Below are 24177 nucleotides of genomic sequence, written 5' to 3'. Positions count from 1 at the left end.
TATTCTCATTCTATTTCACACATGAGAAACTAAGCCATAGACAAGTGAAGTACATAGCTAGTAAATATCATAGCTGGGGTTCAAAACATGCTTTTGTGTTCCATATATACGTTAACTGTTAGACAACATAATCTTTCCCACAATCAGATAATTTCCATGGACCACATCCTTTAGACAATATGAAAATATGAAAAGCAGTCTCATTTTAATGCACTATTTACTTAACTAAAATGTGGTTGGGGGAAATATACAATGCATTCCATAGTTGAGTATAACTCATTTTAATTTATCCATTCTTTTGAATTAGCTGCACCATTGCTCCCTTTGAATTGTGAGAAATCCAGGTTTGTTTGTTCTTACCTAGGCAAGGGCACACTTTTAAGTCTTTGTCCCAGAACCTGTACAAATCTTATTTGTTTTGCTGCTTATGAATTATTAATTAAACAAATGTTTTCAAGGATTCCAAAAAACCTGAAAAAACAGATTTTGAAAATCCACAGAAAGGTATCTAGGAAAGTTTTTATTAATTGAGATGCTATCTACTGTTCTAGGCGTGGGTGCTTTCATCAAAACATTTTGCCCACTTTCAAATTTCCACTCGTTAAAATCTAAGGCCTTATTTGGCTGTCAAAGTACTGTGTTTTTCAGAAAAGTTTCTGGCAGCTAGTTTTGAAAAGATTTTGTTTGGGAGAAAAAAAAGGAAAAAGCAAGCTCTGTAGTCCTCCTGTTGGAAGAGTTCCCCTGACCTTCTGCATTATTATAAAGAGAATTGCCTATTTATCCAAACCTCTTCCACCTGGTTATCGTTTCAGAACTTTACAATTTGTGCTTCCTAAGGCAGTTATTTTCAAGCATGATTTTGTAACCCTGCAGGATCTTGCAATATATTTCAAGGAGGTGGCAAATAATTCTCAAAACAAAATTAAACCTATTTTCAAAAAGGAGCATGCATGCCATATATTGTTGGGGGGCATTCAGGAGGGTAATTGTAGATGTCAGGAAATTGAACAAACAATGACAGAATACGGGCACCTGTATAGAGGTAGCCAATTCAGCTTCTACAATGGAATCTTTTAACATGCACCAAGCAATGGGAGATTTGCCAGATGCCTTTGTTCTATCTTAGTCCATGTTTAACCATGATTCTCAATGAGTTTTTTAATAGAATAGTATTATATCTTCTATTTTAGCTTAGTTGTGATTATCTACAAAGTGCCCAGTGTCTTTGAGCATCCACATACAGGCCAAATATGAGAAGAATAGGTTGTAAATATTTTACTCCTCTTAAGTAAAGGTCACTGAAAACAAACACTAGAACCTAGAATCCTCTGAACTCAATGAATTTCCCAATCTAGATACCATAGCATTCTCAGTCCTATCAACACCTTTATTTGATCACTGAGAAACACTTTTGTCTACTTAGAGCCAGCCTTTTAAATATCTCCAGTTTCCAGGCTCTCCTCTGGGTACCTGGGCTATGCTTTGTCCTGTCAGTTGTTTTGCACTTTATCGATTATCTATAAATATCGTAATATCCTAGACTCGATACAGTACCTAGCACAAATACGCCCATAAGTGTTTGTTGAATGAAACAAGTCTTTAGAGAGTGGCAATTTTTTTTTTTTTTTCTTTTTGTCATGTCAGTTTACTACTTATTGGTTTTTTTTCCCCCCCCTCACTTTATCCTGTTATCTGAATTTTTTATTTCTACAAGCCTGAACAGGTTTTATATCTACTAACTTCATTTGTTTTTAGTTTTGAACAAGACATGCTTACTAATTCCTTATTGGATTTTCATGTTCTAATTCCTCATTTGGATGGTCTTTTGTGTTAACTTCCTTTCGACTAATTTTTGATTCTCTCCCTTCAAGCTGTACTGCACTCAGCATTCTCTCTTCACTCATGCACACCATTCTCATTGTATTTTTCTGCGCCTGATAATTTTACTCTGTAGGTCTTATGGTGTCTTTTTCTGAGCATAGTATAGTCCTTTCCATTAAATTATGATCTCTTTGAATGTAAGCAGGTACTCCTGTTTTGTACAACTTCTAATGTAATTGTCAGGCCCTCAGCCCATTTTCTGAAAATTTGCTATCATTTTAATCATTATGTATACCAAATTTTCTGATGAAGTCAAGGTACATGTGTACTGTTAAATTATTATAGGTACACCAAGTGGTGGTCTTGGGCTTATATGGTCAGATCCTCAGAGTATCCTTTTCTGTAACATTTTAAATGCAAGGAATTAAAACTTCAGGTGGAACAACCAAGGAAGGAAATAGGAGGAACTGTTAGAATACACCTAACAGTAATCATAGAAACCAAAAAATAACTGGATCAGACTACTCTGTTTTCCATTTTATCTGAATGTATTTCCTAACTCTTTCTTAAGTTATTGTGTTTTAAAGTTTTTAAAAATATTATTAGATCCTGAGAAATGTGCTTTGATTTCCATCTTGAACTGTCTGTAGCATCACTAGGCTGCTGGGGACATCTATAATGAAAGGTTTGGATTCCCTTTCAAATGCATATCTGAAGCTTGTACTTCTAGTGGCCATATAATGAGATTTAACAGGCTTTATTACCTACTTACTTGAATTGTAATATTTAATTTTTCTTTCCAGTAGCAAACTAAGTAGGCATAAAATAATTTTTTTTTTTTTATAATTTCTTCTATTTTAAACCTACTTTGAGTGAGTTTGTAGAAGCTATTATGATCACAAATAAAAATCTTATATTAAAAACAACTGAGGAAATGACTATGAAAGCCAGAAAGCTAGATTTATTTCTTTTATAATTGAATAAAATGTCTATACCATAAGCAATAATTGAAACTTTAAAAAATCATTTTTAAATCCCCTTATGAAAGCAGTCTGTTCCTCTGGAGTGTCATCAGTTTAAATGCAAAGAGATAACAAATACCATTTGGGGTTATAACTATGTTCCACGCTTTGAAAGGGCCTTCATTTAGGCTATACGACACAACCTGTAATGTGTTCCATATGTAGTATTTTGAAACCTTTTGTTTGGTTTCTAACTAGACAAAAAGAGAGGAAAAGAAAGAGTCCATTTTCTCCTCTTGGGATTTGTCTTACAAGGTCCATCAGATGGAGCTGAGCAAACAGGGAACTATTTCTCCTTGTCTAGCTCCTGTTTGTTTATTCCCCCTTATAAAAACCGAGGAACTAGCAATTTCTTTTATGAACGGTGACCGAAGAGAGATAAATAGACCTTGCGGGAGAGGAATGTCAAGTTCAAAGTTTTTCTTTCCTCTGGATTTAGGAATAAGCAAATGAAAAGACTAGCCAAACAACGGGCAGCAGGCATCTGATGGTTAAGCCCTACCTCCCCCCCCACCCCCTCCCAACCAGGACTTTTTATGTACAGAAGCAGAAGTCGCTGGAGCAGCTGCGGCGCATTAGTTCCAATAGTTTAGCAGGCTGTTTCGTAGCGCTGACAAAAGCCTCGCTCGCCGTGGCTTCCCTCCATGTTCTTCTGCCCCGCGAGCTCCGCGGTGAGCCTTGGCAGGGGAGCTGCAGAGGAGGGGTGACGTTCGCGAGGCTTCCGCCGTGGAGTGCGCTCGCCTCCCCGGCTCCCAGCCCCGTCTCCGCCGAGAGACTGAGGCAGGCGGCCCGAATGTACTAGCAGCGGTTGGCTCCGACCTGCTTCCCTGGACCTCTCCCCGGGAGCCCGAGCGAGGCAGTCACTGGAAAGAGGCCAGGCAACCACGTTGCCCTGGATCACTGCCAAGTGTACAAAGTTGACCGCGAAAATGGCTCAGCAGACGACAAGCCCGGACACCTTAACAGTCCCCGAAGTGGATAATCCGCATTGTCCAAACCCCTGGCTGAACGAGGATCTTGTGAAATCCTTGCGGGAAAACCTGTTGCAGCACGAGAAGTCCAAGACTTCAAGGAAATCGGTGTCTCCCAAGCTCTCACCCGTGATTTCGCCGAGAAATTCCCCCAGGCTCCTGCGCAGGATGCTTCTCAGTAGCAACATCCCCAAACAGCGGCGGTTCACCGTGGCACATACGTGGTAAGGTTTGCACGGATGAGCAGACATGGTGGCCTGGTGCCCCGGGGTGATTTTTGCGCCTCCTGCCTTTCACTTTAGGGGTAGGAAGGAGAGTGGAGGACCGTCTTCACTCCTCACCCATGATTTATCGGAAATAATCTACCTTAATGTAAATCCCACAGATGTCCAAGTCAGGGCAGAAATCCTTGAGATTGGTAACAGGAGCCTTTGACATGGGTGGTTCTCCGAGTTCAATTCCTGTTGCAAGTTCCTACAAGAAAACCGGATTCCAGATGTCAAATAAGAATTCAGGTTTTTTTCCAATACTGACATGGTGGCGTTTCTTTGATTCCTAAGTTAGTAGCCCTGCCAGATCCTGCAACAACCTATGATAAAAAAGACCAGAAGGAAGAGAAGAAAATCGTAGGTTGTTCTCTTTCCTTCATGAGTACCCCCCCCCCATTAAACAGAGATGTGTATGCAGCGTGTGTGGGTGGGTGGGTGTGTAAATAGTGTGTCCCAGTAAAACCGCTCCTAGCTACTGACTTGAATATATTTGTAATCTCAACGTGCCTTTTCAGTGAGTTTAGGAATGCCAGTGCAGAAAGTTTCAGGCTGGTACTTGGCAATATTGCTATGTTCTTCACATATGAATTCTTTGCCTGTTTTGTCAGTATTTTTATTTGCTATATGCATGTTTTTATCTGCTATAATAGGTGAATTTGTTTTATGCGTATGGTGCCAGCTAGGTGTCTAGACGATTCTTGGTATTTTCATGCTATCATAAAACAAATATTAAAATAATTCATTGCGTGAGCTTATTATGGTGTTTCTGCCTGAGAAGAGGCAATTCTAGGCTATGATCAGAGAAAGAGGCATCTGTGATACACAGTTGGTTAATTTTAGGCACTAGTAAGTTCTATACACTACTTCATGTTTTGGCAAAATGAATATTAATTATGATGAAGAAAACAGCCATAACAGGAAAAATAGTGTGTTAGTTGAGAGACTGACTGAATGATTTTTATACAACTTTTCCACAGAACACGAAAAAGTATGCTAGGAATGGATAAAACAAAACAGAACCACCCCCCCCCAACCCCGCCACACACACACAAAAATCCAGAATCAAGACTTCTAGGAAAGAAGCAACAATAAAAAAACAGAAGCAAAATCTAAACTTAAGCAACATGACCCTACCCGGGCATGCATTCATGTCAGAGATGAAAACAGCCAACAAAGGAAATAAACAGCATGACCCACCCAAAGAAGCATCTGACCTTAGAATTGTCATTTTAAATAGCTAGATCTTTGATCCGGGAAGTGTTCTTATTTTCCGCAAGATTTTAACTAAGTGGTATTTCTAAGTTTAGTTAGATATAAGGCTCCTAAAAGAGGTAAGACAAACATTGACTTTTTCAGTCTTAAAAAAATGATGGAAAAGGATGACTTCTCTCCCAGGGAGATATTTGTGAAAAAATTTGTCAGAGATAAGCAGTGAATGAAAGGCGAAGGTGAACTCTGGGAGATGCTCTGAGGGAGAGGGATGGCTTGAGATGAAATATCAAGTGCCTGAGCAGGAGAGCTGGCTGGAGTTCAGAAAGGGTCAGAGCCAGAATTCCGGCATGTGCTGTCCCTTTTGGTTGAGATGCCGTTTAAATTATAGTTCCTAAAGTGTACCTGTTGCTGAATGAGTGAGCCTCCACACAGACACTTCATTTCTATTGGAGCAAAGCAACCTCAAGTTCAACCGAAGGTTATCGGAACTATTTGGACATGTTGAGATGTAAGGAAGGCAGGAAATCTCATGAAAACAGGCTTTCTTTTGAAATTTCTGGCACTTCCTTTTCTGATGCTGTTTGGAGAAACTCCAAGAGCACAATTTCTGCCAATCCTTCATTGTGGTGTCTCCACCAGATGAAGGTGATGTCGAAAGAGCAATGGAAATGAGAAAGAAAAATCGTAATATCAATTCTCAGTAACTTGAGGGCAGACAGTATCCCTCATGGAAAAAGCATCCAGCAGGGCAGTTGGAAAGAGTACTTCACATTTTCCTTATTGGTGCAACAAGACCCAAGATGTTCATAATACCCATGATATTTTGACAAATATCATTCCATCTGTGCTTTCATTACTTGGACTAAGCATGATCCAGAATTTTTAAAATATATTCCAAATTGTGCTGATTGTATATATATATATATATATATATATATACACACACACACACACACACACACAAATACATATTTATATCTAAACTTCTGCCACTACCACCACCATGCTCAAATCCTCTCCTCCTCTTAAATTAGATAATCAGTCATTTAATTACACACCAAGTGTGTCCCTGCCTCAGAATATTGTTTCCTATGCCTGATATTCCCTTCCATTCAATATGCGTATGTTTAATACCTACTGAGTCCAAAGTGTTTATCTTGTACCTACTGATTACAAAGTTGAACAAGAGCTATTCCTTGGTTTCAAATTACTTAACACTATAGTATTAAAAAAAAAAAAAAAACACACACACACACATTGGAAAGCATCTGGTTAAGATAATCACTTTGCTCTACAACATACTTTCCAAATCTTAGTGGATTGACACAGTAAATATTTATTTCTTGCTTCTGCTTCTTGTGGGGAGCTAGCTGACCTGGGTAGTTCAGGCACTCCGGGTCCTATTATCTTATGGTTCCACTATTGGTAACACACGGTTTCCAAGTTTGCCAGGCTCCACTGAATCAGAAGAGAAGAGCACAGAAATGGCATTGGTGAGTTTTTATAAGGCAGGCCTAGAATTGTACCCGTTACTTACCCCAGGATTCCCCAGAAAGAACTCAGTTCTGTGGCCACATCTAGCTTCAAAGGAGGCTGGGAAACCTATCTCAGTCCTGTTACCAAAAAAAAAAAAAAAAGTGCAAGTCGCTCAGTCATGTCCTGACTCTTTGCGATGCCATGGACTATACAATCCATAGAATTCTCCAGGCCAGAATACTGGAGTGGGTAGCCTTTCCCTTCTCCAGGAGATCTTCCCAACCCAAGGATCAAACCCAGGTCTCCCACACTGCAGGCAGATTCTTTAACAGCTGAGCCACAAGGTGAAACAGATATGGGTAATGGCCGGCCCGTGTCAGTCACAATGTGCTAATGGCTATTGGTTCTCCCTGTATATCATAGTTGAGTTCGTAGAGTAACATCTGTGATGAACGTCTCTGCAGACCTCCTGGATGAGGATCATACAGAGCAATTCTGTTTTCTGACAAGTCTATTGACTGGGAAGTCCTTGCTTATATACAACTGAAATCTCCTTCCCTGCCATTGTCATCCTTGGTTCCTGGATCTGCTGTGGAAACCCCACAGCTTCAGTCTCTCGTGTCTTGCATAATTTAGACCTTGCAAGAAGCTTGGAGTAACCCATCAGAGAGCCAGGACCCTGCTCTATTCATCTTGACAAGCCCATTAATCAACATGGTCAGTGTTATCATGCTTTTTAAAAATTCTTCTCTTTTCTTAACAAAACACCCTAAGTTATTGCATGTTTATATGCTTTATTTATCAGATTGATCCTGGTTGTTCTTAACCAAGCCTCATTTGGATTTTCACAACCTATTTAAAGAGTAGTTTACTGAAAAAGACACAATACTCCAGGTGCCATGTGACTCTTGGACAGAGAGTATCTGAGAAGTCAAATTGCTTACATTAAAATTTGACTTCCCATTTACTAGTTGTGTGATTTTGAACAAGTTACTTAATAGAGGCTTATTTCACTGGTCATAATAGTATTCACTTGGTGTTGTGGTTTTATTAAGCGTATTTATGTGTAAATTAAAGTGTTTTGCATAGGGACAGACACTTAATGAGGGTCATTATAAGCTAATATTTCCTTTATTATGTGTCCATTAATCCAGCCTTGCTCAGGCTGAATCTTAAAGCAGAATGTGACTTAGCTACCAAAGGACTTCCTTGGTAGCTCAGCTGGTAAAGAATCCTGCAATGCAGGAGACCCCAGTTCAATTCCTGGGTCAGGAAGATTCCCCTGGAGAAGGGATAGACTACCCACTCCAGTATTCTTGGGCTTCTCTATTGGCTCAGCTGGTAAAGAATCCACCCGCAGTGTGACCTGGGTTCTATCCCTAAATTGGGAAGATCTCCTGGAGAAGGGAAAGGCTACCCACTCCAGTATTCTGGCCTGGAGAATTCCATGGCCTGTATAGTCCATGGGGTCACAAAGAGCTGGACACGACTAAGTAACTTTCACTTTCACTTTAGTGACTAAATAACAACAACCTCATTTTAAAATGGTTACCCTGTCAGTTTTTCGGGGATGGGACAAAGCTTCAAGTAACAATTACATCCCTAGCTAATGTTCATTGAGCGCTGGTGCTCCATCTGATGCCCTGTGTTAGGTTAGGACCCTCTTGTGTTCATAATTCTCACCACTTTGTTTTTCCATTTTTACTTAATATATAGTACCTTGTGGTCTAGTCATTATAGATGAGGCTCTGTTTCCATCAGTGTAGGGAATTCCCTCTTACATAAGCATAAACGTCACTGAAATTTCTGGTGAAGAAAACTTTTCAGTGTAAGTTTATTTCAGGAAAATCTTTGTATTTTTCATGTTTTTCCCTCACTTTACCCTGGGTTCTATGCACCAAATGAAGGAAAGTGTTCTAGAGTGTGTAAGTGGTAGTAGGCAATAGGATTTCTTTGGGCAAGATACTGTCCAGGTAATACGTGTCTTATGTTTAAAATTTGTTGTGTATGTGTGTGTGTGTGTGTGTGTGTTTAATTCAACATATCCAAAGGTAGAAAAAGCACTTAGCAACATCCTTAAACACAAAATAATTCCTTTAGGTGGGGTTTTGAAAGGCTTTTTTAGGAGGCTTTTAGAAAATCTTTAAGATTTTTAGGGAGCTAGTTAAGTTTTTTTGGCCATAACTTTTGCTTATTATAAACTTTACTGGGCATTGGATTTGGATATAAAATTGCTCATGTTTAAAAGTAAACATTTGCTTTGTTGAGTCATAATTTCTTCAGCAACTACAGTTGCTTTTAATGGTTGGTTGTTGTTTAAGAGAGAAATGCACTATAAATTTTATTCAAGTTACAGAATGGGCCAGAAACCCTTTATCACCTACAAAGAAGAAATCCAGCCATTTAGAGAGTTTATAGGTCCAACACAAACACAACCCCATTCACAAACACACCCACACACACCCAAGTAGTTTTTCAAAGCTGTTATTTAGAGATTCTATTTGAGAACTCTCTCCTTTGTTCCAACTCTGTCATTTGCCCATCTTAACTTTAAGGTTCTCTTTTCTCCGTCACTTATAGTGGTGATACACAGAGAAGGACATTGCTGGTGTTCCCCTAGGAGCTGAGAACTCAGAGGTGGGCTCTGGGTAGCGTGATACAAGGAGGTGGGGAGGAAGTTTCCGAGGGCGAGTTTCTGGGATGCACAACAGGAAGTAATGCCAGCAGAGTAGGTGGGGCCAGTTGGCTGAGCTGTGTCCCTGGTGTAACTGGCCGTGTGTCTTCCCTGGAAATCCTGGGACACTGCAAGTTAAAAGTGACTATAACTTTTGAAAAGTCTGATTAACCTTTCCAAAAATAAGAAGACCTCAGGAAGACATTTCATCTTAAAGAACTTGTTAATTGCTTTGTAATATTTAAGAAATTCCTGGAGGACGAAATGGCAACCCACTCCAGTATCCTTGGCTGGGAAATCCCATAGACAGAGGAGCCTGAGGGGGATACAGTCCATGGGGTTGCAAAGAGTTGGACATGACTGAGCATTTAAGAAATTCCAAAATAAAAATGTGAAAAATAGTAACTAAAGAAAGTGAAGAAAACATTGCAATTTATTACGCATATGTACTTCCTGTGACCTTTGACATTTATCTTAAAGAAATAGAAGAGATATTAAGTGTATCTGTGCCAAAGTCATTCTACTAGTAGTGAAACTACTTCCAAGCAAAACAGTCTTTCTAATAAACTAGGTAGAAATGCTGAATGAGAAGAAAATTAAAAAAAAAAAAACAAAATTAGTATCAAAGTTCATTAAAATAATTTTTAAAGTTATTCTTTATATAAATATCTTTATAAATAACAAGCTCTTGTGAGATTACTGAATTAATTGAGCTTTGGAGCTTCAGTACATTTTTTGTTCCTTAGACAGTAATCTACCAAAATTGTTCTTCAAGTAGCAGTTTCAGGAAGAAGCTTTACTATCACCAGTGTGGCAAAGTTATGTCATTTTTTTAATGATTTTACTGTTGGGAAAAAAACAAAACAAAGCAAAACATGTTTTAAACCGTGAGGAGTTTAATATAGTAGAAGCCATGTATTTCTAATTCTATAGCCACTCGATATTGGACCTTAATTACACAACATTTTTGAATTGTAGACTCTTTATTCATAAGTCATATGGATATAGAGGCTTTTGATATTTTCAAGTAAAAATTGACTAATTAAATTTACCAAGTGATAACAAACTAAGTACATTTAAGTAATTAAAAACCAGTTCCAACTTGCTGTTGTAAGTTAGTGAGGTGTATGCCTCATGGGTAAAAACAGGGGATAGAGTGGTTTAATAATTATGTGACTCATAAAAAGGCTTCAGGGCCTTCAGAATGAATGGTATTCACTCTAGGACACCATCTGGAAGCCATGATTTGGGGTAGGAAATGTGGAAATCTGTGGATAGTAATAAAAAATTGAATTTAAAATTTTACTGCATCTTCAATTATGTACCATCTTAATACACCAATCTCTTCTACCATATATACGAAGCAGAAGAAAATCATTTCATGTTCAATTTTAAGAACATAAGGCTGTCTAGCTATTTCAAATGAAGTACTTACTCTCAAAATGAGATCTTGAGTTGATATCAGAAGGAATTGTTTGATTTCACTTTGGACTTAAAACTTTAGGTTCATAAAAACACACCTTTATAACCTGAGACTTATTCTAACAATACCCTGGTGGCTCAGATGGTAAAGAATCCGCCTGCAATGTGGGAGACCTGGATTCCATCCCTGGGTTGGGAAGATCCCCTGGAGAAGGGAACGGCTACCCACTCCAGTATCCTGGCCTGGAGAATTCCATGGACAGAGGAACCTGGCAGGCTACAGCCCATGGGGTCTCAAAGAGTTGGACATGACTGAGCAACTTTCACACGTATATAATAATGATTTAGCTCCTGCTGTGTGTCAGATACTTTATGTACATTAATCCTTCAAAAGAAACAAGCTTGAATTTAAGTATTGTTAGTTGTATTCTACATATGCAGTTGCTGAGTCCCAAGGAAACTGGTACGTAATCAAGATCATTCAGCTAGACAGCCATGAAATGAACTGACTTAAAACTTTAGCTAAGGTTTGCCTAACTCTCCATCCTGTGTTCTTTCAGCATTACCTTCCTTTGGGTTAAGAATCATGTTCACACTTATTTGTTTCTCTACCCTGCTTATATATGGAACCTGCAACAATGGGTATTCATTGACTTTACAAAATAGTGGTTAGTTAACAGAAGGGGAGGAACAGAACCCTTTCTTAATGTGGAATCTCAGTTTACTTGTTTAACACCTGTGGCTCATATGAATGTAGCCATCTTTATTTTTCCCCCATAAAAACATATGCATGTGTGGGAGAAATATATGTCCTTGAAGAAGGAAGGTTTTAAGGTCAGCAGAAAACATTCTGTTATAGAGTAGTTTTGGAATAAGGCTGACATCAAGACAGAACCAATTAGAATACAGTTTCATTTTCAGTGATTCAGAGAAAAAGGCATGAAAGACTTGAAGTCTAAAGAAAAAGATCAAGTCAGAAATCTATTATGGTTTGGTTCCAGAAGAGCCAGCTGGAAATGATGGTCTGCAGGCTCAAGTCTCTAGGCAACAGAGCAGCAAACTGCCTGGTAACCGGAGCTGGCCTGACTCACAGGCTGACTGTGACTGACCGGTGGCTAGACAGGAGGACCACAGCCCATTTGACCTCAAAACACTCTCCTTCTAGTCATCTGCCAGCCTTCCTGCCCAATCCCCCCATTTTGGAAAGGCCTCTTGGACTTAACGGGAGATCTGCTTTCATAATGGAAATATCTTTGGGACCAGAAGTAAATGCTGTCTGTCTTTCTTCTTTAAAAGGGCATTTCTGAGATTGTTTTCTTTGGGTCAGAACATCATAAATAAAATGTAAAGTTTAATGAGAGGAAAGAAAGTGAAAAGTGAAAACATTGGGATTAATGGCTCAACTTTGGGTTTGCATGAGCAAATGTGTACAGGGACAAACTGCCTGACTTCATTTGGTGAGATCTGTCTTGAGCTCTGAGAGCACAGTGTTGCCATTTATTTAACACCGTCCTATGCTGTTTTCTTTTTCATGTGTGTCTTTTGACTGTGTAGCTGGAACATAAGTTCCTGAAAAGTAGGAACCCTCACATGAATCGATCTTTGTATCCACTGTGAGGGGCTATGCCACCTGTATAATATGCATTTAGTAAATATTTGTTCTTTAATTGCTGTTCTCTCAGTTGCTGTTGTTCTTACGCCAAACAGCTGGGGAGATCTCTAGCCTTCCGGTCTAGAAGTCCTGGTTATGTTGTGCTTGATCGCCGTAGTGGAAAGAAATTTCAAACTGAGTGATTAACCATATTTTGGATTTTGTCACCACAACTCTGTGTGTATGAATGTGTGTTCTGGATTTACACAAACCTTGACTAATATGATGTGACTTTAGTATATCTGAATGAATTGCTATATGATACTGTCACTAATTTTCAATTTCAGTAATTTTTAGTTTATACTTTGAAATAATTTATGCCTGTTGTATTCTGAAAAATATGTTAGTATATTTATAATTCTTGGTAAATGACTGAATAACTTGCTTGTTAAACTCTTAATGACTAGTTCTTATGTCGTATAAGTCATAGTAGTTCAGTTATACACAAGACGTAGGCTTATAAAAGAAATGACAAGATTTTGAGGAGAAATTTGAAACAAACAAGCCAAAAAAAACCACAAAAATCCGGAACACTCCACATAGTTGTTTTCTGTTTGTTTGTTTTTGTTTTTTTAGTATGAAATTTGGAGAAATTTGAACTGGTGAAAACAAAGCATCACTTCTCCAAAGTAGATCTTCAGAATAAGTAAAATTGAATAATAGAAAACAATTTTTGAAGAGATTTAGCATAGACAGGTAATTTTAATGTAAATATTTTGCCCAAAGTTCATGCCCATTTTTACCTTGCAGTTCTTTCAAGCCAACTGATTTCCTTTCCATTATTCTTATGAGATAGCACTCTGATTAAATTAACTATAATTAAAATAAAGTGACTTTGTATATTTTAATTAGTAGGGTACATAGGGCTTTTTTTCATTTTTTTATATAGCTGATTTCACATTTGTATAGATAAATGGTAAGTGTGTATTGTTGACCTTTTTAAAGAAAGCAACTTTCTGACTAATAAGGTTGTTTGAATTATCATTTCTGCTTGTTTACCTTCTTTAGGTTTATAGTATTTGTTTTACTTCACAGGGTGATTTTTTTTTATGGCTTTCTATTGAGTGAGTGCCAAATAGAACAGAGTGTGATTTATTGATAGTAATAACTAAAACATATATGAACTGGAGGCTGATGACGCACAAGGCCAAATGCGAAGGCTCGCCTTTGAATAGAACCAGGTTTCTTTAATAAAGCCCTCTTACAATAACAATAGCAGGCTCATTCCTGTATCACCTTCCCAGTTTAAGGTACACCTGTGGATCATTTGTACCATGTTGTATTTAATTTTTTTTAGTGGATTTATATTTTTATTTAGAGGTCTATATGTTTAAGCATGAAGCCTTATATCCTTATTATTATAAATTGGATACCAGTGTCACTTATCATATATAGAAGATAATTGGGCAAAAATGCAATTAAAAAAAAAAAACAGATTAAATGGATTCAAGTTTAACTAGATGCTGTGACCTGCTAGTGATTCTGAGCCTGAGGTCTGCTCTCAGTTTAAAATGGCAGCTAGTGAATAATGTAGAGATGTGAGAGGCCGATGGAGTCCTTCTTCTTAAGGTAATAAAAATGACTGAAAGGGATTTGGAAAGAAAATAACCTCATCATTATATTCAACATTTAAATTCGATCAACGACATCCCCTATGCTTCAAGCCATCTTGGTGCATCCGATCCTCTAATGTATCAGCTGAGCGGTCCTAAATCACTGATATTTCCACTGTTGGAAAAAGGGCATCTGTTTTTGAAGAAGGGCATTTGTTCTTTGGGTCTGAATCCCTTAGTTCAGACTGATAAACATACTGAACTTGGATTAGGTAATTCCAGTTCTTAAGCAGAAAGTCAGGTATTGGTACCCTGTTTTTACCACCCTATAGTTATTAATTATCTGACTAAATGTCCCCTGAGGGCGACATTGTCCCTAGTTGAGAAGCACTGATCACTCTATTCGCTGGTGTGCCCCCAGCGCTGTCTCGTGGTACAGAAAGAAGTCCTGAAACGCGCTGTCTGCTCCGACTCTGGTGCTCACCTACTATGTGATCCCAGGGGCATTATTTCAACTCCACAGGTCACAATTGAGTGCATCCATAAAATGGAATTATTGCTAATTCATTCCTTACTTCGTAGAGTTATTTAAAAATTCAAATGATATACTTAATGTAAAGACTTTTTGAAAAGAATAAAGTGCTATTCAAATGTCATATAAAAAGAGTCATGGAGGAACACTGAAGGTGATCTGAACCTACTGAAATCCGGGAGCTTAATTCATCTCCTACTGTGTGTATGTAAATCGCTGTGTGGGGTGCTATTGGGGTGTTGTCTTTGCTCTCTAGGATTGTGATCAGATGGAGATAGAATATGAGCACTCAAAATAACCATAAAGCATTAGTAGTTGCCATAACTAAGTGCAAAGAGTTGTGGAGTTTATAGGAAAGAAGAGATTGTTTCCTGTGGTGGGAATCATAATAAGACTTGAGGTGGAGTATGACATAGAGTAGTCACAAAGAAGGCCCATACTGAGTTTTTATTAGATTATATTATTTAAATATTTATTTGGCAGTGCCAGGTCTTAGTTGCAGCATGCAAGATATGTCTTTAGTTGTGGCATGCAAGCTCTTAGTTGTGGCATGAGGGACCTAGTTCCTTAACCGGGGATCGAACCTGTGCCCCCTGTATCTGGAGCTCAGAGTCTTAGCCACTGTACCGCCATGGAAGTCCTTTAGATTATGTTATTTGATATTCATGGCAACTTAATTAAGTTTAGGTTTAATTATCACATTTTACAAAGAGAAAAGTGGGGCCTAGAAAAGAATTGGATATGAACATAAAGCCTAGAGGAGTTGAGTAAGGAGAGAACTGGAGTGACATATGGAAGGACAGAAAGTGGCAGGAGGTAAGTTCTTTTCACCAAAGGAACAACATTAACCAATATGGGGATTACATGGGGTTTGAGTGAGATTGGGTACAGTTTAGAGTGTCTCTGCAGAAGATGAACATAAATGTAAGTTGGAATCAGGTTTCAGAGGTCAGCTAACATTCTCTCTTTCTCTCAGACACACACACCCACACTCACACATGTATGCACAGCAGGGATTTATATGCTTAAGTGAAACATGATCAGTTTTATCTTTCTCAACAGCTTTACTCCAAATAAAAGGAAGTGACATTTTGAGTTATTACCCTGTCCTAAGCTTGCTAAACCGCAAGTGTGTGCACTGAGCACGTAAGGGTTGGAATGTGAGATTTAGTCCAATTAGACCAATCTAGACCATCTTTCAGCTACCTAATGCCTTCTATTCCTTCTAAGATAATCCTCCAGAAATAGAACACAAGATTGTATTTCCATTCAAATGAGATATGTTAATTCCACCCGTGGCACTTGTGTTCTGATGCACAGACCAAAGACACTATTTATGTGAGGACTCTTATCTGCCTTTTCATTAAGTTGCATAAGACTGTAATGCTTAAAACATGCCCAACAATGCTGATAGACTATATGCAGAAAACCATTTGTCTTCTAAGGTACTTTTTCTATTTCAAGACTGGCTCACCAGGATAAGAGTCAGGTGCTAAATATCCTGCTATCTTTCATCTATTCAAACAATAATTTCTGAGTGTCTACTTTGTATCTTGTAACTCTTCTGAAGCTGTAACACTGAGTAAAAAAGACAAAGTCCTGTCTCCCCACCCCCACATGGAACATGTATTCTAATGGGGAAGAAAGCAATGTATAAATGAATATTCCGGTAGCTCAGAGAATAGTAAACAATAAGGAAGAATAAAGCTGGGTAAGGGTTGCATGCGTGTGCATTAAGTCACTTCAGTCGTATCCAACTCTTTTCGACTCTATGGACTGTAGCTCACCGGGCTCCTCTGTCCATGGGAATTCTCCAGGCAAGAGTACTGGACTGGGTTGCTGTGCCCTCCTCCAGGGTATCTTCCCAACCCAGGGATCAAACCTGCATCTCTTATGTCTCCTGCATTGGCAGGCAGGTTCTTTACCACTAGCTCCACCTGGAAAGTCAAGGGGGTAGAGTTTTAAATACCTTTTCGGGGAGGACCTATATGGTGACATTTGAATAGAGTTCTGAAGAAGGTGAGTGATTACATTGAGGAAGAGCGTTTCAGGCAGAAGAAATAACAAGTGCCAAGGTCTGAGGGATGATGTGATTGGTGTCTTTGAGGAAGAGGGACATTATAGAAGATGAAGTCCAAGACATAGAAGGGAATCACATCGTGTCGTATTTTGAGGTTGTGGTGGGATTTTTCTTGGCGATGACTCTGAAGGGAGAAGTGTTAGCAATGGGAGTGCCTGCCTCAGGGAGGGGCACAGGCTGTCTTAAGTTTTGGAAAAATCATTCCTGCTCCTGTGTAGAAAATAGAGATGTGGTGCAGAAGAGGAAAGAGAGAGACCAATTCAGATACTGTTGCAGTAATCCCGGTGAGATATAACGGGTGTAATATACAGGTAGATATAATGGTGGTTCAGAGCAGAGTAGTAAAGGGAAAGGTAGTTAAGAAATGGTCACAGTTCTTTCTGCAAGCAGCAGAGGAGAGCAAGAAAGATCCCTACTTCTCCTTTAGCTAACGTGGTACGAAAACATGGAGGGGAAGTAGCCACCACGTCAGAGGGCTGAAATAGTGGACAGCCACTAGTGTCAGAGCAAGAATATGGGAACTCACAATGGAAAATTTTGAGGAGGTGTAAGGGAGTAGGGGCCTTGGACTCCGGGGGATTTACAGAGCCAGTGGTGGGTGAGAGTCTGGTGATGAACAATCCCCTGGCAGTTTTGGGCCTTTTGTGGTGATGACTGTGTGTCAAAGACAAGAATCTCACTGGAGGCCATGGAGTTAGATAAGTAACAACTCTTAGGCTGGAATGGCCAGCCTCTGGGGTCTATTTGTTGAAATTCATTCCAGGCACTCTTAATTCAGCTGCAGTGCATTTATAGGAATGGAGGAGACAGGCAATGAGAACCAGCTGGCCAGGTCTGTCAACATTTTTGTCTGGTAAAGCCATGTTCTTCCCACCCCTTTACCATACATTCATGCTCCAGGGATGAGAGATGTGATGGAAGATGCAGAAAGGCAATTGAGAAATTGCTAGTTTCCAGATGTATGGCCCTAGGGCAGATTTTCTAATGTGAAATTACCATTCTCCTCCCCAGCCCCCACTGCTTTGGATACAAAATCTTGTTCTTAAGCATGATGTTAAAAATAGATACTGAAGAACTGAAAAAAAAAATTCTGAAAAGATATATGTGGTACTTACCACAAAGGTTCATGCATATATTAATAGTTATTGCAATGGTACTGCTTGTATTAAATAAATAGGTTTTATGTGTAGGCCTAAGTTATTTTTTAAAGAGAGCAAGACCGTGCGGCATTTTAAGATTTATTCAGGGATGTTTTCATAATCGTGCTTGTAAACAAAACAAATATGAAAATAGATAGAGCTTAGCTTTCTCTTTGGAGTTTGAATTGTTGCTTTGTATTGCCTGCCTGCAAATGGATATTAGGTGAACCTGGCTGTTACTAGGAAATACGATCTGTGTCAGGAGGTTGACCTGCAAAACAACATGTGCAAAGTTTTTTTTTTGTTTTTTGGGGGTTTTTTTGCCCTAAGGGAAAGGGCAAGCGCTGGCACCTTTTCACCTGTAAGGATTATGTAGCTTTTATTGTGATTGATAGGTTGGCTTCTCTTCCAGAAACGCTCCTGGTATGCGTTTTATGTTCTGACAGAGCCGTGGCTTTGCTGTTCAGCACGTCATCCCCGTGAAGACGTGGGCAGGCTTTTGTGCACTGGCTCTTGTAGCCTGGGAAGCATATTTCAACACACTTCAACACACCATCCAGAATTGGCTAGGACATGCCTGTCACTCCCAGCTGACTCTGATGACGCTCTTGCCAACGTAGATTTACATCAACATGATTCTTTACTGGAAAAAGCTCATTCGGATTATACAGGGTGGCCCATTTAAAAGAGGCACAGCATCAGTTTGAGGAGAACTGAATGTTAAGGGAAGCACCGTAAGAAACACACTGTCAATTAAATGCTCCACAGAGCACAGAATTATAGTCAGCATCACTCAGGAAGATTTTCCCTTCAGAAATTGTATGTTACTCCAAGTTTTAGAGAGTGCTTTATCCTGCAAAGAGGATCCCTTCCATTCTAGACTTTCCTTCTCAGAATGCAGAATTGCTAGCCTCCTCTTTTCCTATTTATTCCCTATTTACGTAATCCTAACTCTAAAGTATGAGATACAATAGGATGTGACAGCATTGAATTCTTTACCTGCACCAAATTCAGTTTGCCGATTCAGTGGATAAATAGATTTTACTCCTAGTATAAAACCTTTTGGCATGTGCCCATCTTTTTTTTTGACTCATCTTCAATATCCTAATGAATGTTTGGGATAGGCATATTACTCAGATGCGTGAGTCTATAGACAGGAAATCCCAGCACTCAAAAATAAAAGCTGTTGCCATAGCTATTCAGAAAAAAACACAAAGCTCTCTTTGCTGTACAAAAGAAAAATTGAATATCAGTGGCACATGACCTGTGATTGCTATTATTATGACCCTGCACGACTCACCCTTCATTTTTGTCATCCTAGTCTATTCTCAGTCATTACAGTAATGGATACAACTGAATGGGTTTGCAATTTTACCCCTTTTCTCAAGACAACCAGCAGGATTTTCAATGACACATGCTTTGATCTGTCTGCTTTTAAATCTCTTAAGCAGGGCAGCTCTAGGCAGCTTCCTCTCAGAAGATTTTACAATCCTAATACACCTTGTCATGAGTTCTATATTTATGCTTGTTTAGACACATCAAAGTCAGGCTTTTTACTAGGAGCCACCTAGAAAGTTAAGGCTATCAGCTTCTTCTTGTAGCCAGGCAGTTACTGTCAGGCCTAGTAATAATGAAGATTGACCTTGTAAAGTGACCAAAAGTTGCGGGCTGCAATATGGGGATACTAGAAAGCATTTTGCTGTGTCTTTTCTTCTGCTGTATTTTGGCTAGAATTAATATTATGGTCACAACAGTTATTTGCAAAATGTCCTCTTGGATCTGTATATAGTACAGAGGGAAGAAAAGATGTAGAAATAAGAGTCTTCCCCTGTGAATTAACATACAAAATCTATGCTTAATGCAGCAGAGAGGCAACACTTTAAAGAGATGTGTTGACCTGCCAATGAGATTGGTGGGAATTTGAATAGGTATAAAAGAGAATCACAGAAGAAAACAATTGACAGTGCTCTTTCAAAACATTGTCCATGAGAGAGAAACTGTCGGTGAGTAGACTGACACTGAACATTCAGAATACGTTAATCATCTTACTAATAGCCATTTCTATCTATCTGTCTAATGTATCTGTCTAATCTGTCACCTATTTATCTATATCTTTGTTCTGGTTCCACGTTCAGCAAGAAGTCTTCTGATTATAGTCTTCGCTGTTCTATAGGACTTTCTGCTGAACAGGAAAGGCCTGGGTCAGATGGTCTAAGCATTATAATCAGCCCAATGATTGTAGTGCTCATTGAAAAGAAGTTAATTTGCGTTTGGATTCCGTTCAGCAGTTCCATGAGCTTGTGTGATATGGGTTTGCTTCTGAGAGGAGAAGTTGCTCTCACGTGCTGGTTTCAGAATCTACATAACTCAGTGCCAGATTCTAATCTTGGTAATTTCTCCAAGGTATTGCCAACCTCCAGGGCCTTTGAGAAGAAAATCTGCCTGCCTTTTCAGGTGAAGCTTTTCTTCACTGCCATGCCCTGAACATTTTCACTGGAAACCACCAAACACACATTTTAACGCTGTAATCATAGTAAGAATGAGGAAAAGGTGCATTGTTTCCTTAATCTCATTCCTCAATGGCAGCTGATTAGTGAGACTGTCGTGATTTATGCTTTGAAATTCATTTTCTGATACATCTAACAGCACAGGGTTAGCTGGTTATCTTTTTGTTTTTATGATTATATAGCATCTTAAAAAGACTTGGTCAGCTGTTTTAGAAAACATGAGAACTCAGGTGACAAATAACATATCCTCATTTTTCTTTCTCTCATCCCTTTTCTGAGCCTTTGATTAGAAACATCAAGACAGTCGGACTAGATGTATAGTGACTATGGAAACTGCCCACTTAAAGGAATTCCTAGTGCTCTTGATTTCTTGCCCTAAGAAACGCTGTTGCCTTAGCTAGTTCTCTTAAAAGAGAAAGAAAGGAAAACTATAGGCATAAAGAGTTCAGAGAGGAGAATGTTGAGTATTTTTCCAATGTTCTATGGGTGTTTGGTCCTGATCTCAGTGACTAAAATTAGGATTTTAAAGTCATAAACATAATGTATGTTTATGGTAAAAATCTCTATAAAAGATAACAGTGTGTGAGTCCCTTTCTGTCCTTCCTTAGCCTTCTCAGCTTTACATTGCCCTTATTAGAGTAACTACTCTTCACATTGTCTGGTGTAACCTCTTAGAAATATTTTAATTGTATTCAAGTAAATTTAATAAAAATATTAATAACACTTATTGAGTAATTTCCATGTATTGAGCACAATGCTTTTCAGGATTACTTCATTTAGTTCTCACTACAAATGTTAAAATGTATCTGTGAGATGTATTTCTAGCAAGTGAAATCATTGGTCCAAAGATATATTATTTTATTATTATTATTGGCCACATGGCAGATGGGATCTTAGCCCTGACCAGGGATTGAACCTATCCCCCTGCAGTGAAAACACAAAATCATAACCACTGGACTGCCAGGGAAATATTATATTGGAAAATTCGCTTCTAGAATTGTTTCATCATCTTACACACTCATAAGCAGCATGCCAAAGGACCTATTAATTTCTCATTATCACTCTCACTGTCACTGGATATGATCCATTTTCATTTTCATCACTATTGTGGATAAAATATAATATCATTTATTATTTACTGTTCTGTTTCATGAATGAGTTTAATATCTCTTCATTGTTTATTTGCTATTTCTTAGTCCACTCCCTGTTAATATATTTCATCATTTAAAAAAAATTGGAATATAGCCATTTGTTAATTTATTTGTAATAGCTAAGTATATTTAGGAAAGTAACTCTTATAGCTGTTTTGAATATTTTTCTCAGTCTGGTGTTTTACTTTATACCTTTTTAGAGTTATATAAATATTCTAATTTTTTGTTGTGGTTAAAAGCACATGTACTGTGCTTAGTCACTCAGTCGTGTCCAACTCTTGCAACCCCATAGACTGTAGCCTGCCTGGCTCCTCTGTCCATGGGATTCTCCAGGCAAGAATACTGGAGTGGGTTGTCATTTCCTTCTCCAAAAAAAATAAATAAATAAATAAAAGGGCATAATTATACATAATAATCTTTTTAACCACTTTTCAGTTCAGTTCAGTCGCTCAGTCGTGTCCGACTCTTTCCAACCCCATTAATCGCAGCACACCAGGCCTCCCTGTCCATCACCAACTCCCGGAATCCACCCAAACCCATGTCCATCGAGTCGGTGATGCCATCCAGCCATCTCATCCTCTGTCATCTCCTTCTCCTCCTGCCCCTAATCCTTCCCAACATCAGGGTCTTTTCCAATGAGTCAGCTCTTCGCATGAGGTGGCCAAAGTATTGGAGTTTCAGCTTCAACATCAGTCCTTCCAATGAACACCCAGGACTGATCTCCTTTAGGATGGACTGGTTGGATCTTCTTGTAGTCCAGGTAGTATTAAACATATTCACATGGCTGTGGAACAGATCTCTAGAAATATTTTGTCTTGTAAAACTGAAGCTCATTAAATTATAACTACCCTTTTTCCTACAAACCTTTGGTAGTCACCATTCTGCTTTCTATGAATTGGACATTAGCTATCTCTTAAAGTGGAATCACACAATACTTGTCTTTTTGTCACTGGCTTATTCCCCTTAGCATAATGTCTTCAAAGTTCACTGGTGATGTAGCCTGTGACAGAGTTTCCTTCCTTTATAAGGCTGAATAATATTTCATTGTATGTAGATACCACATTGTGTTATCTGTTTGACTGGTGGTGGATATTTGGGTTGCTTCCATCTGTTGGTTATTGTAAATAGTGCAGCTATGAAAAACTTGATTCAGTTTTTTTTGGATATATATCCAGAAGTATGATTGCTAGGTCATGTGGGAGTTCTATTCTTAATTTTTTGAAGATTCTTCATACTGTTTTCCATAGCATTTGCACCACTTCACAGTCCTTCCAACAGTGCAAAAGAGTTTCAATTTTTCCACATCTGCTTCAATACCTATTTTCTGCTTTTTTATGTCACCATCCTAATGGGTATGAAATTATATCTCATTATGGTTTTATTACATTTCTCTCATGATTAATAATATTGTGCATCTTGTCAATTTTTTTCATCTTTGAAGAAAAGGCCATTCAAGTCATTTGCCCAATTTTTAATCAGGTTACTTGATTTTTTTTGCCTTAATGATTTTTTTTTTAATACAGCAAGGCTTAACAAACTTTCCTCCATGTGCTACTTTTATAACATGTTTAAGGAGTGTGCTACTCCATATTAAAATCATCACATTGTTTTTCACTTATCCTAGTTCTTTTGAAGTTTCTCTTTTTATATTGAATTTTTGATACATCTGTCATTTGGTTGGATCTGAGGGTTAAGGAAAGGGTCCAGCTATTTTGAACCACTTCCCCAACCCTAACTTATAAAATAATCACTGATCAGGTATTAGCTTGCAAGATTTGGATATTTTAAGCATGATTTTGTATTGAGCGCCACTTTGGCCACACCTAATGATTGTACTAAGTGCAGTGATATCTTGCTGAATTTTGTTTGCACTTCTCTGAATGGTAAATGTCAGCTATTTTAATATAGGTTAAATGTTTGAAAGATGGGCTTAAAAACACTTTATTATTCCCTTTCTTGAGCCCTATTCACTTTCAGAATAAATATTAACTTTTTTTCCCAGTAACATTCTGTTTGAGCTGAGTAAACAAGGAGGTATATTTTCAGTGATATGGGAGGCCAGCATGAAAGGATGACTTTTACATTGTAGAATGATTTTTGTTTCAAATGTGAAATAATGAGAGAGTTTCTACAAAAAGTAAAAGAGATGTCTATTTCAGGATATCTGTCTAAATGTACTTGGGGTAAATGTAGGATCCTGACAACTCCAACCTTGTGACTACTTGAAATCATACTTACCATCTTATGGTACAGATAAAGGAACAGGAGTTCTGGGATCAGGTTGTTCAAGGCCTGGCTTTACTATAACTTAACTGTAAGACTGAATATGTTGCCTTATTCTTCTAAGCATTGGTTTTCTAATTTGCTAAATAGGGATACATAGCTTGCATGAAAATTTGAAAAGGTTGTTTAAGCAATTAAATATGATAATTTGTAGGATTTGTACTTTATACAACATGATATGCTAAAAAGATAATGATGGTAATTGTTATCAGTAACAACAACAGTAATTATGGTGAGAGAAGATCCTGCTGGTGTAAAGCACATTCTTTGAAGCAGTCCATTCCTAACAGGGTATGTACTCCTGAGTCAGTAGGGCTAGGCTTCTAATCCCTACATTGTATAAAGACCCATTATGTTTATGGATTCATTTGAAGCATTAAAACCCAAAAGGTTGCAGTAAACTATTAAACTTAG

The 24177-nt window shown here is 38.4% G+C and overlaps 1 protein-coding gene and 1 long non-coding RNA gene across 5 annotated transcripts in view; one reads left to right on the top strand and one right to left on the bottom strand.

Moving 5' to 3' along the window:
- Window positions 1-24177, top strand: part of PDE4D (phosphodiesterase 4D) — a 1572405-nt gene that overhangs the window by 778938 nt on the left and 769290 nt on the right. For 2 of the 4 annotated variants that reach the window (XM_081524289.1, XM_081524299.1), the window contains exon 1: window positions 3613-4038. The exons of the other annotated variants lie outside the window; for them this stretch is intronic. In XM_081524289.1, coding sequence (XP_081380415.1) covers window positions 3773-4038 — 266 coding nt within the window. In that variant the 5' untranslated portion in view covers window positions 3613-3772. Of the gene's footprint in view, window positions 1-3612; window positions 4039-24177 lie in introns of those variants that run through there. 4 annotated transcript variants of the gene reach the window in all.
- On the bottom strand, window positions 2761-5552 carry LOC145519073 (uncharacterized). The gene is made up of 2 exons (XR_014063509.1): window positions 5281-5552; window positions 2761-4288 (listed from the first exon to the last, which is right to left on the bottom strand). It is a non-coding gene; the product is annotated as an uncharacterized LOC145519073 (long non-coding RNA).

This window comes from Giraffa tippelskirchi, chromosome 8 (assembly GCF_054371585.1).
Source record: "Giraffa tippelskirchi isolate mGirTip1 chromosome 8, T2T-mGirTip1v1.2.pri, whole genome shotgun sequence".
NCBI classification, from domain to species: domain Eukaryota; kingdom Metazoa; phylum Chordata; class Mammalia; order Artiodactyla; family Giraffidae; genus Giraffa; species Giraffa tippelskirchi.
Note: the sequence above shows the minus strand (reverse complement) of the source record. Positions and strands in the feature narration are given on the sequence as shown.